This window comes from Rhizomucor pusillus (assembly GCF_041956525.1).
Source record: "Rhizomucor pusillus strain CBS 183.67 unplaced genomic scaffold VTP01scaffold_17, whole genome shotgun sequence".
In the NCBI taxonomy this organism is placed as follows: Eukaryota; Fungi; Mucoromycota; class Mucoromycetes; order Mucorales; family Lichtheimiaceae; genus Rhizomucor; species Rhizomucor pusillus.
The window spans coordinates 18,184-32,245 of NW_027192159.1; the positions used below are offsets into that span (position 1 = coordinate 18,184).

At 45.9% G+C, this 14,062-nt stretch overlaps 7 protein-coding genes across 7 annotated transcripts; 4 read left to right on the forward strand and 3 right to left on the reverse strand.

The window, feature by feature from the left end:
• Positions 1–27: 27 nt before the first annotated feature.
• On the forward strand, positions 28–2,007 carry VTP01DRAFT_3450 (mitochondrial 37S ribosomal protein mS47; the record flags this gene model as incomplete). Its single annotated transcript, XM_069382023.1, has 9 exons — positions 28–162; positions 227–253; positions 308–442; positions 513–597; positions 668–796; positions 869–1,061; positions 1,132–1,317; positions 1,388–1,595; positions 1,669–2,007. 9 exons carry the CDS (start codon positions 28–30, stop codon positions 2,005–2,007), a joined length of 1,437 nt encoding a protein of 478 aa, XP_069236192.1.
• A 31-nt stretch (positions 2,008–2,038) lies between these two features.
• Positions 2,039–5,526, forward strand: VTP01DRAFT_3451 (uncharacterized protein; the record flags this gene model as incomplete). Its single annotated transcript, XM_069382024.1, has 14 exons — positions 2,039–2,097; positions 2,154–2,273; positions 2,330–2,342; positions 2,401–2,457; positions 2,514–2,560; positions 2,624–2,696; positions 2,757–2,876; positions 2,940–3,086; positions 3,147–3,266; positions 3,331–4,015; positions 4,085–4,129; positions 4,189–4,605; positions 4,805–4,820; positions 4,881–5,526. 14 exons carry the CDS (start codon positions 2,039–2,041, stop codon positions 5,524–5,526), a joined length of 2,565 nt encoding a protein of 854 aa, XP_069236193.1.
• Positions 5,527–5,779: 253 nt separating this feature from the next.
• VTP01DRAFT_3452 (uncharacterized protein) lies at positions 5,780–9,170 on the forward strand (the record flags this gene model as incomplete). Its single annotated transcript, XM_069382025.1, has 4 exons — positions 5,780–5,968; positions 6,033–6,188; positions 6,252–6,300; positions 6,376–9,170. The coding sequence occupies 4 exons, from the start codon at positions 5,780–5,782 to the stop codon at positions 9,168–9,170; spliced, it is 3,189 nt and encodes a 1,062-aa protein (XP_069236194.1).
• A 249-nt stretch (positions 9,171–9,419) lies between these two features.
• Positions 9,420–9,677, reverse strand: VTP01DRAFT_3453 (uncharacterized protein; the record flags this gene model as incomplete). Its single annotated transcript, XM_069382026.1, has 1 exon — positions 9,420–9,677. The coding sequence occupies one exon, from the start codon at positions 9,675–9,677 to the stop codon at positions 9,420–9,422; it is 258 nt and encodes an 85-aa protein (XP_069236195.1).
• A 199-nt stretch (positions 9,678–9,876) lies between these two features.
• Positions 9,877–10,250, reverse strand: VTP01DRAFT_3454 (uncharacterized protein; the record flags this gene model as incomplete). Its single annotated transcript, XM_069382027.1, has 2 exons — positions 9,877–10,010; positions 10,070–10,250. The coding sequence occupies 2 exons, from the start codon at positions 10,248–10,250 to the stop codon at positions 9,877–9,879; spliced, it is 315 nt and encodes a 104-aa protein (XP_069236196.1).
• Positions 10,251–10,613: 363 nt separating this feature from the next.
• VTP01DRAFT_3455 (uncharacterized protein) lies at positions 10,614–11,213 on the forward strand (the record flags this gene model as incomplete). The annotated part of the gene is made up of 4 exons (XM_069382028.1): positions 10,614–10,635; positions 10,695–10,748; positions 10,812–10,993; positions 11,070–11,213. 4 exons carry the CDS (start codon positions 10,614–10,616, stop codon positions 11,211–11,213), a joined length of 402 nt encoding a protein of 133 aa, XP_069236197.1.
• A 428-nt stretch (positions 11,214–11,641) lies between these two features.
• Positions 11,642–12,836, reverse strand: VTP01DRAFT_3456 (uncharacterized protein; the record flags this gene model as incomplete). The annotated part of the gene is made up of 3 exons (XM_069382029.1): positions 11,642–12,256; positions 12,321–12,544; positions 12,602–12,836. 3 exons carry the CDS (start codon positions 12,834–12,836, stop codon positions 11,642–11,644), a joined length of 1,074 nt encoding a protein of 357 aa, XP_069236198.1.
• Positions 12,837–14,062: the final 1,226 nt, after the last annotated feature.

Here is a 14,062-nt window from a genome sequence, read left to right on the forward strand (position 1 = left end):
GTAGCTGGCTATCTCTTCTCTACCCAGATGTTAAAGCCATCCATTTGCCGATATTCTTGTCGTCTCGTGGGAGGAGACCTGCGTCGTATCCACGCTACTGTGTCACACTCGAGGAGTGCAGCAGCAGCAGCAGCAGTTCGTTGGCTATCGTTATCTGCAAATGTAAGCTATCTTGCCCACGGCACCAGAAATTACTGTAAATAAAGTAATCTGACATGGCGTCCAGATGAAGCAAGAGAATATCGTCCAGCAAGTAAGGTCAAGTTCATCCGACACACCTGAGAGATAGACTGAACGAAAGCACCAGCCGTTGTCAGCAGAGCAGGAAGCACCTGCACTGACGAGACTAGAAAATGATACAGGAATCATCCTCTTGAACCGTCCAAAGAAGCTTAACTCATTGACGCCGGAGATGGGTGAAATTGTGGGACCAACGCTTCAGGTACATATGTCCTTTACGGCACTTGTCCGCACACCGTTCCTCCTGCTCACCACGACAACAATGTATCCAGGCCTGGGAGAGATCGGATGCTGTCAAGATGATTATGATAAAAGGATCAGGCGAGAAGGCATTCAGCGCTGGAGGCGATATAAAAGGTACGTACGCCGCTTGAGAGAAATGATTGCAATTGAGGATACTTCTCACATTTTCACTGTTATTTCATAGGAATTATAGACAAGATCAAGGAAGGAAACTACAAGGAAGCCGAGCGAGGATTTGGAGTCCAATATCGGATATTCCATCTTACAGGAACATTGAAGACACCATACGTTGCACTCTTAAACGGAATCACGAGTAAGTTTAAAGGAAAAGGGGGTGGGAAACAAGATGAATCATAACCGATTAAATCAATTTGGATATACATAGTGGGTGGCGGTGTCGGCTTGTCTGCACACGGACCCTTTCGAGTTGCCACGGAATCAACAGTCTTTGCCATGCCCGAGACCGGCATTGGACTTTTCAACGACGCTGGTACCTCGTTCATGTTACCAAGACTGGATGGCCAGCTCGGTATCTATCTCGGATTGACCGGTAAAAGGATCAAAGGAGCCGATGTCTTGTAGGTTTCTACACACAGAGCAGAGCAAAAAAGGCAAGAAGAGGTAGTGGACTGAAGGGATCTTACATAGCTACAGCGGCGTTGCAACGCATTACGTGAACTCACACAGACTTCCGGAGCTCGAGGAGCGTCTGTTGTCGCTGGAAAGAAAAGATCATCGCTCGGTGAACGCTGTGTTGGAAGAATATTCCGTAGATGTAGATCGTGAGCTACCCAACTTTTCACTTGGAGGAGGAATCCGCTCGGCAATTGATAGGTAGGAGGAGGAAGAGTATATAAGCGATGTAGTACACTTTGCATTCTCAACCCGGTCGTCGTCGGTCAAGATGTTTCAAATACAACACCGTAGAAGAAATCGTAGAAGCTCTAGAAAACGAAGCAAAAGAGCGGCAGTGGGCAGAGGAGACGCTGGATATGCTTAGGAAGGCTTCACCAACGTCGCTGAAAGTAACTCTGGAATTGTTGCGAAGAGGCGCAAGGATGTCGCTGGGTCAATGCATCCAGACCGAGTTCAAGCTTGCATCGCAGTTTATTGTAAGTGCGGATATATACGCATTCGATGACATATAAAATCGTTTGTCTGATACTGTATTCACAACTGGTGCAGAGGGAGCGTGAGTTTGTGGAAGGAGTCAACGCTGTGCTTGTCGACCGCAGAGCTCCAAAGTGGGACCCTCCCACTCCCAAAGATGTCAAGGATGATGTAAAGCAGAAATATTTTGAAAAAGCATCAACGTCCTCCAACCTGCACCTTTTAACAAGCTCGGACATTGTCCAGTATCCATTCTCGTTCGGACTGCCTTCCGACGACCAAATTATCGATGCATTGTCCCTGAACTACGCTGATCTAAATACACTTGCTAGAGACAGGTTCAAGGGCAAGAAGGGCGTGTTGTCAAAAATCAGAGATGTAGCAAACCGTATCAACGTTACCGCTGCAGCCTAACTACAATAAACGACCGTAAATCTTTCCCCTGATGAACCCACTGATTGATTTCGCGCTAATGCTTCAAATTCGTACCCAGTATGTGGTTCGGTACAACAGTGGGTTACATGATATACACCATCTATAATGCGCTTCCGTGATTGCAGCAATGCTCGATGGTGGCATTTGCAGCAGCAGACCGTGATCCTTTTAGCACTTTATGTCTTGATCGCAGCACCGTGGCATTGCTGCCTGGCAATGACGGTGCAAAGACGGTTAGAGCTCAGGTAAGTTCGTTGGCTTGCTATACCTTTGATCGATCCTCACGACGATGCGTGCCTAGAGAAATGACCAAGGTCATTGCAAACAGACATGCAAAGTTGTCAATATCAAGCTACTCACAAACAAGGGCAGGAAATGTTTTTCCATGGATGGAACAATTATCTACAATACGCATATCCTGAAGATGAAGTAATGCAGCGACGATCTATGTAATTCTTAACGTTGCATGTTAACTTTTTCTAAAGTTGAATCCTATACTATGCAACGGAAGAGGAAGCGATAAAGAGAACCCGTAATTGGAGAAAAACAGTAAATTAATATAATATCTATTCCTTGCTAAAAGCTACGGAGTTAGAGCGAATATAAACATAAACGATGTCCTCGGTGACTATTCATTGACGCTCGTTGATACTCTTGATACCTTGGCGGTAAGTATATGCGGTACGATATATAGACTTTTCTCTCTGGAACTTACACAGAATATATAGATATTGGGCGAACAGGAAGAGTTTGAGCGAGCGGTGGATTTAATATTGAAAGATGTCTCATTCGATCAAGACAACAAAGTGCAAGTGTTTGAATTGAACATTCGAGCCTTGGGAGGATTAGTAAATATTTACATACAGCGAACAAAAAGTGTAAGAAATGAAAGGGTCTAAAGTGTGCAAAAGTTATCAGGACACATACTGGCTTCCGATCCTACTTACGGGCATGCCATAAAGGGATACAAGGGTGGATTGCTGCGACTTGCTGAAGATTTGGCGAAAAGACTAGTGCCTGCTTTTCAATTGACGAAAACCGGTCTCCCCTATCCTCGCGTATGCTTTTGATTAAATGCCAAAAACGAAGACAAGTTTACTCACTGTTCTTGGAAATAGGTAAACCTACGACACGGCGTACCGAGAAATGAAATTCAAGAGACATGCACTGCCGGCGCAGGTAGTCTTGTTCTTGAATTTGGTGTACTTAGTCGTCTCATAGGCAACCCTTATTACGAGGTAACATAGGGCGTACTAATAATCTGGAAGAAATAACTTGTAAAATATAACCGCTTGAAAATAGAATGTTGCAAAGAGAGCATTGAAAGCCTTGTGGGATCGACGTTCAGATATTAATTTGCTAGGCAACGTGATTAACATTCACTCGGGACATTGGATACACACAGCATCGTCGACGGGCGCCGGCATTGATTCGTTCTTTGAGTATCTGCTCAAAGGTTATATTTTGTTTGGCGAAACTGAATATCTCGAGATATTCAACGAAGCATACGACGGGATCATGGAACACGTGCGAGACTCGACTGGATATCTGTACCGCAACGTCCACATGGACACTGGCGCTCTCATGGCAACGTGGATAGATAGTTTGGCTGCCTTTTGGCCGGGAGTTCAAGTCCTTCACGGTGACGTTGACGCTGCTGTGAAGGGGCATCTGGTGTATTACAATATCTGGAAAAGATTCCACGCACTACCTGAACGATTCGACTATTATCGACAAATAGTAGACATTGGATTCTACCCATTGAGGCCGGAATTTGTAGAATCGACATATTATCTGTATCGTGCCACTAGAGATCCCTTCTACCTGCAGGTCGGGGAGATGGTTTTGAACGACTTGAACAACCGGACACGACTGCCATGTGGTTTTGCAAGTATCGGTGACGTTCGAACGGGTCGATTGGAAGACCGTATGGAGAGTTTCTTACTAAGCGAGACTCTAAAGTATCTCTATCTACTTTTTGACGAAGGTATATATTTGCAAGAAGAAAAAAAAAGGAAAAAATCCAATGAAAGCAAACTGACATGACATTTCGCAGACAATGCAGTCAATTCGTTGGATTCTAGCTTTGTTTTTACGACAGGTATGGATAGCAAACCGTGGCTATATTTTTAATTTACTCATTCTGTATGTTATGTTCAGAGGGTCACATTTTACCTTTACCTAAACGCTATCTCTTGAAATCGAAACCATCATCATCATCTTCTCTTCCACCGTTCACTTGCCCAACACGGCTCAAACAAGCAAGCCTGCATCCAAATCAATTAGACATGTCCTCAATTCCTTACACTGACATTGCCGATTTTGCTGCCGCCATTGTGGGACACAGCGATAATACTCTAGATATCATCTATCCAAAAGGAGAATGCAGCTCGCCGCTTTCTCTTTTGCGCAACATTGGACTTAAATTCAACGCAGATCCTCGACCGGGAATGCAGACGGCTTCGCCCAAGTTAATCCAGGTTGTTGGCGGCTTCCTATCTAAATCTTTATCAGGTCTCAGAGTGGAGGTATCCAAGCTTTCCAGGAAACAAGGGGGTGGGTACCAAGTCGTTCGAGGTTAGTAATGCAACCATTTATTTCTCCGCCCTTCCCTACACCCGGCAATGTACACACGTATCTTAGTTCCACTATTTCTCTCTGCTGCAACAACAACAACAAAAATAATAATCCAATAGAAAGATTCACATATACGTGTATACTCATTGTTGAATTTCTCTCTTCTTATATGTATAAACTACACACCTGCTCTGTTCAGTGGATCCGGAGGGAAGGTAAATTATATAAATAAAAAAAAGGTTTTTGGGACAGACTAGCTGACGATTTAGCCTTAGAGTATTCGATGCGAACCAGACATGGACGATTACGTTGGACGCGCTTAGACCGTACCTTGAAGGGGACAAATTGCAACTTGTCGACCGGGATGGCAAGATCGTACCGTGGATGGAAAATGATATCATTGAAATTCGTATACACGGGGCTGATACATCATTCATGTATCACGCCGTGCAGTCCGATTTTGGACAAGCATTCACTAAACTCACAGGGCAGAAATTTGCATATTTCATTGAAGAGAACAAATTCACAGGCTGCGCACCCTACAGTCCTCGAGAAAAGAGCGAGATTCAAGGCAAAGTGCTTGTCGTGGGCAGAGGGGATTGCACATTCTCAAGAAAAGCGTTTTGGGCGCAGGAAGCACGTGCAACCGCCGTGCTCTTTGTAAACAATCAAGTGGATCAGGAAGCATTTCGCGCCGAAGCAGCGCCGCCCGAACCAGATATGCCGCAAGATATGGAGATTACTGTACCAAGTGCGACCATGTCCCTTGAAGACGGAGCAGATCTCGTATCGTGGATCGAGACGGACCCGGTCGTGACACTCGACATTTTACCCGTGCCCAAGAACAGCCGCGACCAACAAGTGTTTCATCTTTTGTTACATGGATCAATTGTTCGCAACGTCCAGGTGCTTGCACAATAGTAGTTAATTAATAAAGGGAATGCACCACTCATTAATATTATTGTCAACGGCAGCGGCAATAGGAGCAGCAGAACTTTTTTTGTAGCGGAGCAACATCATTAAGGCGCATGTGATGCTGAACGAGCGTGTAAAGTCGAGAGCGGCATTTATTGCAACCATATTTTTTTTCCTGTCTTCTTTTGTTGTTTGACGCATATCGGCAGCAGCAGCAGCAGCAGCGTTTTTTCATTTATTTCCTTACTGTTGTTGCTGAATGGAGTACGTGGGGAAATTAAGCAACCTCTTCACTTCGGTCCATGCGTTCTACAATGAGATCAACCCGGCGACGTTGTCTGGCGCCATCGACATCGTCGTTGTGGAACAGCCCGACGGAGAACTTGCCTGCTCGCCTTTTCACGTACGCTTTGGCAAGTTATCCCTGTTGATGCCCCAAGAGAAAAAGGTATATGTCTGTGATATCATTCATGTCACAATGTCTTGTCCTAAATCTGGTCGATTTGATATAGGTCAGCATTGCTGTCAATGACAAACCCGTGCCATATGCCATGAAATTGGGCGAAGCAGGTGAAGCGTTTTTCGTTTTCGAGACAGAACACGAAGTTCCAGAAGAGTTCCAGACATCTCCGCTCGTCGAGGCTGTTCAAGAAACAAAGGGCGATGAGGTTCGTGTTATTTACATCGATGCTGCTGCTGCCATGTTCAAAAGGATTAAATCATGTCCTTAGGAACCACCGTTCTTGGATATCAGCGATGCTAAAGATCAACGAGAGCAAGGTAGGCAGGAAGGAAGAAAGGGAAGGAAAGCAAAAAATTGGACATAATTTTACTCATGCGACGCTGTTGTTACAGATAAAAGTACTGCCAATGCGGACACGTTTGACGATGATGAGGACGATGAAGAGGATGAGGAGATAAAGTCCAAGGGCAATACGGCAGGATCCGTGAGCATCGGGAAATTGAAGCTTCCTGCAGAGTTACAGTCACCAAAAATGATTATCGAGGAACAGATGGACAAGGTCGTGACAAAGGTGGATCCATACCAACAAAAGAGCACCACCGATGAAGAGCTTAAGAATGCAACTGAAAACTTGTCCTTGAACGATGATAATGCGCCAGTAGTTGCACCGACGCACGAGACGTACCCGTTAGAGGATGGTTCGACGCTGTTGGAACGGAAATTGCCAGAAGAAGCAGTAACAAGTACAACGATTGCAAAGGAAACCTTCATTGTCCGACCTGCAGATGGAGACATTTTCAGCACGTGGCTGGACGTGACACATATTTCAATGCAGGATTCAAAGGATGAGCAGCAGCCAGGACAAATTCGCAGCGAGGCCCCAAGAAACCGAGGAGACCATGAGTCTATCGTGCTGGATATTTCGGGATACAAGACGAACGATGATGGTCAAGACGATGAGGAAGTAGCAGATGGCAAAGAACTCTTGGAAGAACCCGATGTGCTTACAGCGGATACACCTGACACAGTGGTCGAATCACCAAATCCGGTTAACAAACCAGCTGAGCAGCAACAGCAACAGCAGCAGAAAGATGATAATGCCAAGAGCCTGTGGGGCTGGGGCAGTGCACGACGAAGGTCCACAACCGACTCTCAAGAATCTGTCGACAAGATCAAATTGGGGGAGGAGGAGGAGGGACAACTCGTGTCTGATTTCCAGCTAGAACCGAACAAGACGTATCGGATCGAAATGAGCTTGTGTGGTCTCTCAGCATTTGGATCAAACGAGGAAGAGAATGGAAAAGTCTTTGATCAACACAAGTTCACTTACGATGCCTTCGTGCATAATCCTAACATCCTGAACGACCGAAGGCTGGTCTTCCGCTACGAGGGCAAATACTACGCAGCCGGCCACACTGGGCCTCTATTCACGTCGCTGCTGCTATTCCGCAAGCCAGTGGAGGGAAGCGCGTCAACAGAAACGGAGGGTAAAGACTCGGAAAGCGGCGGTCTTTCCGACAGCAGAGAATCGTATCAGTTTGGACGAGGCTGGCGTCAATGGTGGAGCCGGTCTTCGGTCGCAGGTCAGAGCAGCAGCAGCGGCAGCAGCAATAACCAGCAAAAGGATACAGATACAACGACAACTTTCATGACAACGACGACGACCACGTCTGTGGGCTGGAACTCGAACCACACTCACCCTGGAGAGGAAGCCGGCGGCGCAGAACTGTATCCATTCCCAAAGAAGAATTATGCAAAGACGCTCCGTCTGACATCTGACCAGCTGAAAACTCTTAATCTTCGCAAAGGTGTCAACACTGTCACTTTTACGGTTCAATCCGAGTACCAAGGCACAGCGACGTGCACAGCGAAAATCTTCTTTTGGGATTACGATATACAAGTGGTGATCTCTGACATTGACGGAACTATCACCAAATCAGATGCATTGGGGCACGTTTTCACAATGATTGGCAAAGATTGGACACATAACGGTGTGGCAAAACTGTACACCGACATTGCCAACAACGGATACAAGATTTTGTACTTGACAAGTCGGGCCATTGGGCAAGCAGACTACACTAGAGATTATCTCAGACGCGTCGAGCAAAACAAGTATCAGCTGCCAGATGGACCAGTAATCATGTCTCCAGATCGATTATTCACGTCGCTGCACCGCGAGGTAATCATGCGCAAGCCCGAGGTGTTTAAAATGGCGTGTTTGCGAGATATGCAAAGGTTGTTTGGCGGGCACAATCCATTCTATGCCGGTTTTGGCAACCGGATCACGGACGCCATTTCTTATCGCAGCGTCGACGTACCCGCATCTCGAATATTTACTATTGACCCTAACGGCGATGTTAGGCTGGAGCTTCTAACAGGGTTCCTATCGTCGTACATCCACTTGAACGACTTGGTTGATCAGATTTTCCCACCGATCAACAAGGCATTGGATGAAGAATTCAGCGACTGGAATTATTGGAAGCAGCCTTTGCCGGAAATTGACATACCAGAACTGCAGGAAGATGCAGCACCTACCCCGACTTCCCCAAAGCCGATACCCATCAAGCCCGATCCCGAGGCATCTTTACCTAGTTACAGCATTGCAGAATCTGACGCACAGAAACGGAGAAAACAGCGTGGAATTCTGCGAAGTTTCACTTCACGCTCAACCACTGCAGAGAGCGTCAGCAAGTTTGGCAGCTACTACTCTAGCTCGTCGTCGCCTTCGCTCATAACTCGGAGCGGTCGCACCAGTCCGGTGAGCCAGTCATTGGCGGACCCAAGCGAGGGAACATCGGATCAAAAGACAAGCAATGCAACGATAACAGCAGCAGCACCAGTAGCACCATGCAATGATAACAACAACAACAACAACAACAACAATAACGAGTCCCCGCTTGCAACAAGTCCACCGTCACCCACCTCCCGCACATCACCAGTACCTTCTTCGACATCCTCATCCTCCAGCATCGTCGGTAAAGTCATAACAGGTGGTTTAGGAGGTGTGCGGAGCACGTTGTCACGCACGTTTGCACCCCGCAAATCATCCTTGTCAGAAGAATCCAAAGTCGCAAGTGACAAGCATAACAAGTCAGAAGAAGAAGAAGATCAAGAGGCATATGACGAGAACCTTATGCTTGACGACGACGATGTAGATATCGACATGGATAGCATACCATTCATATAATTTAGGTTCCATTCTTCTTTCTCTACCATCTCTTTTTTTCTCTGCATCCATTCAATGTACTTTACATTTCCCCCGAATGACAACATGTTTTTTTTCGCATGACGAGAATATATATATTAACTAACTGTATTTGGAAAAAAGGAAGAAAGGAAGAAAGAGACGGAACAAAGAAAAAAAAAGAAACACCAAGATAGAGAGAAAAAGATGGTGGGCTATGTACAAGAAGAGGGGTGCTAGATGTTTGCTTATCTACTCGTCGAAAACGGTGTTAAAGGTAGGACTGAACGTGTCAGCAGAAGCAGCAGCATGGTGCTCGCTGTCTGAAAGGGTGCGATAAGTCTGATCTGGGCCGCCGCTGATGTGTTCTTCATATTCCTTGTTGTACAGCGCATGAATTGAGTTTTCGGTAGACTCCTCCTTGGAGGCAAACGCGGGTTGTTCTTGAACGGGCGTGCGCGGAATGATAGTGTAAGCGCGACGAGAGATAAGAGACAAGCGAGACAACATGATGGCTGTAAATGAGAAAGAGAAAGAGAAAGAAAGAAAGAAAGATGACAACACACTCTCTCTCAAACACATCCCCCCTCCTTTTATATACACGCCCATGGCAACGACGACAACAACCCCCACCCCCAAAAATTGGATTTCCTCGGATAGCCCTCCAAAAAGAGATGAGACCCGATGCGGTGCCGTACGTTTATTATTACTATTCGCGTCGTGCTCGTTGTTTATACTCCAGATAGGCTAATGAGTTTGCTGGTCTAGATACCGGAGTCACGTAGGTCGGTGGAGCTGCGAACCATCGTAGCTGGCCCTCGGGTGTGCGTTTGTACGCCGATGCTATTTTCACCCCCGTTGTTAGAGCCCTATTTTTTCCTTGCCCTCCCTCTCCGCCTTACCAATTTCAGTCGGTATACTTTCGAGCTGCTGACGATCTTGAGGCGACGCAGACATCGTTTGTGGGCTCATGTTATTCATTTGCTGACCTCCATAGTATGGCGGTGCTGGTGGGTACATTGTTTGCATGTAATTTGCATAGTATGCTTGTTGCGCTTGTTGCTGCTGATTCTGTGGATTCATAATTATTGTAATGTTGAAGTCGTTAACCAAGTGGTTGTGTGTCTGTTTTTCAAAACACCAATCAATGTGTATCTGTGTTTCAAACTATCCTCCCTCATTCTTTCTTGGCTATCGAAACATAGTGAATGGCTCGATTGAACTTGCACAAGTCCTTTACTGTATAATAATCAGTGATAGTGCAATTGCTTGATGTGTCATCCTTCAGCCGTGCTCATTTTTTTTCAAGGAAGTGAGAATACTTCAATGATCTGTAAACAATGGCTTGATGCTTGTGTCGGAGCTTCAGAATGTTCGATCGTCATGCAGACCTGCCAACAAACCCGTCTCTTTTCTTTATTTTTTTCCATTCAATTTGAAACCCTTATGGACACGATACGACGGAAAAGTATGAGTGGGATAAATTGTCAGATATACTGAAATGTAAATCTAACATATTACGTGGAGCTACCGAACTACTGCAAGAGGCACTCGCAAGCGGAGGCGGTGAGACGAACCTAAGTTCAGGCAAGTAGGACTCCACATATATACCAACACAGGCATGATGGTAACTTTGGCCGATAGACGATATCTATGCGCTTGCAGAGTTGATCGAGAATGAGATTTACAAATCACACCATCAAAAAGTGGATGCGGATTACAAGCAGTCCGTGCGTTCCCACATTTTCAACCTCAAGGATTCCAACAATACCATCCGGGAAAGAGTTTTATCGGGTGAAATTGAGCCTTCCGCTTTTGCAGTCATGGTACACATATCTCACTAGATAACAATCATGAGAGAAAGAGAAGAGGTTGTTGATTCTTTTTTTTTCGGTTGTGTAGACGGCAAAAGATATGGCTTCACCTGAAAGACGGCGCGAAGATGACCGTTTGCGACGCAACTCCATAATCGATTCTATGGGTTTCGACGACCGTCATCCTCGCGTGCGCCATCCAGATAATCTTGACCAGGACCAAAACGATTGACATTTTGGCTCGTCAGTTACATTCACTGCATGTTTCCTCTTTTCCTATCCTCCCTCTCGCCCTTCCTCTCTTTCTCTATATCATGTACATGTAGTAACAACGTGTCTACTGCCAAGTAGTGAACCCATCTAGCCACCCCTCTCCCAGTATTCAGTTACATAGCTTTCCACATGTATATATCCACATGAGAAAGATAAATGCCTTCCTGGAACTTTTCCTTCTCGACATATCCACCAAACAAACTGTCACATATCAGTCGAATGTGTACAGATGAGTGGAATATGTACTTGTAGAGAATCATCCATCGCATTTGCAGTTGATAGTGAAATATTACTCTCACTCGTACCCTCAAGACCTGCAGGAGCAAGTTTACAGCGTATCAACTAGGTACATATATTACAAGGATTTATTTATCTATCATTATTAATCTACCAAGTAGCTTGGTTGGAGTGGGAGGGAAGAGTTTCGGAGGGGGCAACGCTCTGCTGCTGCTGCTGCTGTTGCTGCTGGGAGGAGGATGAAGAAGGAGTAGGAGCAGAACCAGTCTCGTTTTCCAAGACCTGGACCAGATGTTGCCACTCCTTGGCTGTGCTGTAGTTAGCAGTAGCGTCTTCGAGTTCCTTGATGCTAGAGGCAGAGTTGGGATACTGAGCAGCCAAGTTTTCTAGGAAGCTGTTCCACTGGGTCTTGATTTGGTCAGGCGATGCTTGCTGATCCAACTGGGCTTGGAGTGTTTGGATAGCTTGAGGGAAGGCGTCGATGGCGCTGCTGCCTTGTTGTTGTTGATCGACATTGTTGCTTTCAGCAGCGGGAGCAGTGTTGAGGGTGGTGCCAGTCATACCGGCTTGGTCCATTTCTGAAAGCACATAGTTAAATCCAGTGTTGCTATGGCTTTCGGCATTGTCGCCGCCATCAGAGGTCGAGTTAGCAGCGCTGCTGTTGTTGTTGCTGTCGCTGGAAGTGCCGTTGCCTGGTGCTCCAGAGTAGTCGCCAGGGACGACGCGCAAACATCCGTAACCGGATCGGCCGGTTGGGCAGTCCTCCTAGAATAAATTTCAATTCGTTGGTATAAGCGATGAAGCCAGAAAATATAAAGCATCAATGTACCTCATTCTGACAGCAGCGGATACAGAAACGGTTCACGTCAGGCTCGATCAAACTGACAAAGTGAGAATAGCCCTCGCAGGAAGCGCCGATAGGTTTGCCGTTTCCGTGAGTGTCGTATTGGCCTCCTCCATCGTTGGATGCGAGACTGTATTTCGAGGCATCGATGTAACCGGTGACCTGAGCATAGCTGTCGGTCTTGCTATAGTGTGCAACGGTAACAAATCCTAATTACAAAATCAACATAAGCATATATAAAAGCTATATATTCATCGACGTCTTACCGTCTGGCATTTGCCTGGATCCTGGCACCGTGGATGGATTTAAGCAGAACGAGACACCGTCATCTTCGTGTGTTGCAACCTCGAGACCAGGCTGTGGTGGTAAAAAGAGACAGAAATCTGTGTCACTGTTGACAGCAACTACGGTGCTTCCGTTTCCTCCTCCAGTTGGTGCTGCAGAAGAGGACACGGCGAGGCTGCCGAGAGCAAATGCGGCTAGAGACAATAGATTATACATGAAGGAATGAAGAAGAAAGGAATGAAGTGGGAATAAGGAAAGAAGATTTAGGTCCAACGGTGGTGCTTTTTTATATATCGCCAAAAAAAAGGACCTTTCTAGGCCATGGTAGGTGGAACCCACGTCGCACCGTAATTGATCAAGTTTTGTTTCCACGACCGCCTTTCTAAAAATATATTCTCCACCGTGGATCGCTGTCTCGGCGGTTCCCCATTTGGTGCTACCAGGGGTAACCTTTTTTTTATGCCTTTTCTCAGCAAGCTGCTTGAACATTTGCAGTGTCCAAGCATGTAATGTAACGTGGAAAATATAAAAAGACGCAAACGGTACTTTGGTGCGGTGACCTGAAATACAATTGCATTCGGGCTTTGGTTACCGTTAGGTTCATGCAATAATAGTTAGTGCATATACTGCCTTGAAAGGAATAAAATTTCTTTTTTCTGCCAAATAATAATTGTCGTGTATATTATGGCGCCATCACTTTCTGCTTGCCTTTACGGGGAATAACAGCCTCCCTTGCACTCATCAAAATGGCCGATATTGGCAGTTTACATTGGGCCGCCATTTCATTAACCGTGATATGCTGGGCGCGGGTGTCACTGGATTTACAGCCCACCTGTCACTATAGCTAATTAACAGCAGATTCCTTTTACGATTTTTCCTAAAACCATTTACATTGTGGTCGCAGGCATGGATGCGTTGGGACGTAATTATTATGTGGCCGCGGGCATACGCATTGCAACGTCTGTCAGCAACAGCAACATTTGACGTTCTAGGCAAACAGCGGTACCCTTGCCGATAATCTGAAACCCGTCTAGAAAATGCCGCTAACATTGCCGCGTCTCTTTCAACGTGATAGCTGCTAGTACATATGCAACAGCTTGCGCAGCTCATTCCAAAAAGATAAAAAGAAGATCCATTCCACCAATGATTTAGAATTAAAAGTTCTTGGAAAACGACATATGTAAAGCCGTCTCTCAATTCATCCGAGTGAGGTATCAAATACATATCTGAAATTGATCCAAGACAATAGGGCGCGAGGCAAACGTCAATGTCCAGACCCTTTGTTTCAGATTACCAAACCCGATCGACACTGCACCAAAACTTGCCTCGGGCGGATCTCGTAAATTGAAAGAGACCTGATAATGTTGGTAAATCAAACCCTATCCTTGGTGAATTCTATCCGATGTAGAGGGCAGAGCAGCAATGAGCAAAGTATCTACAAT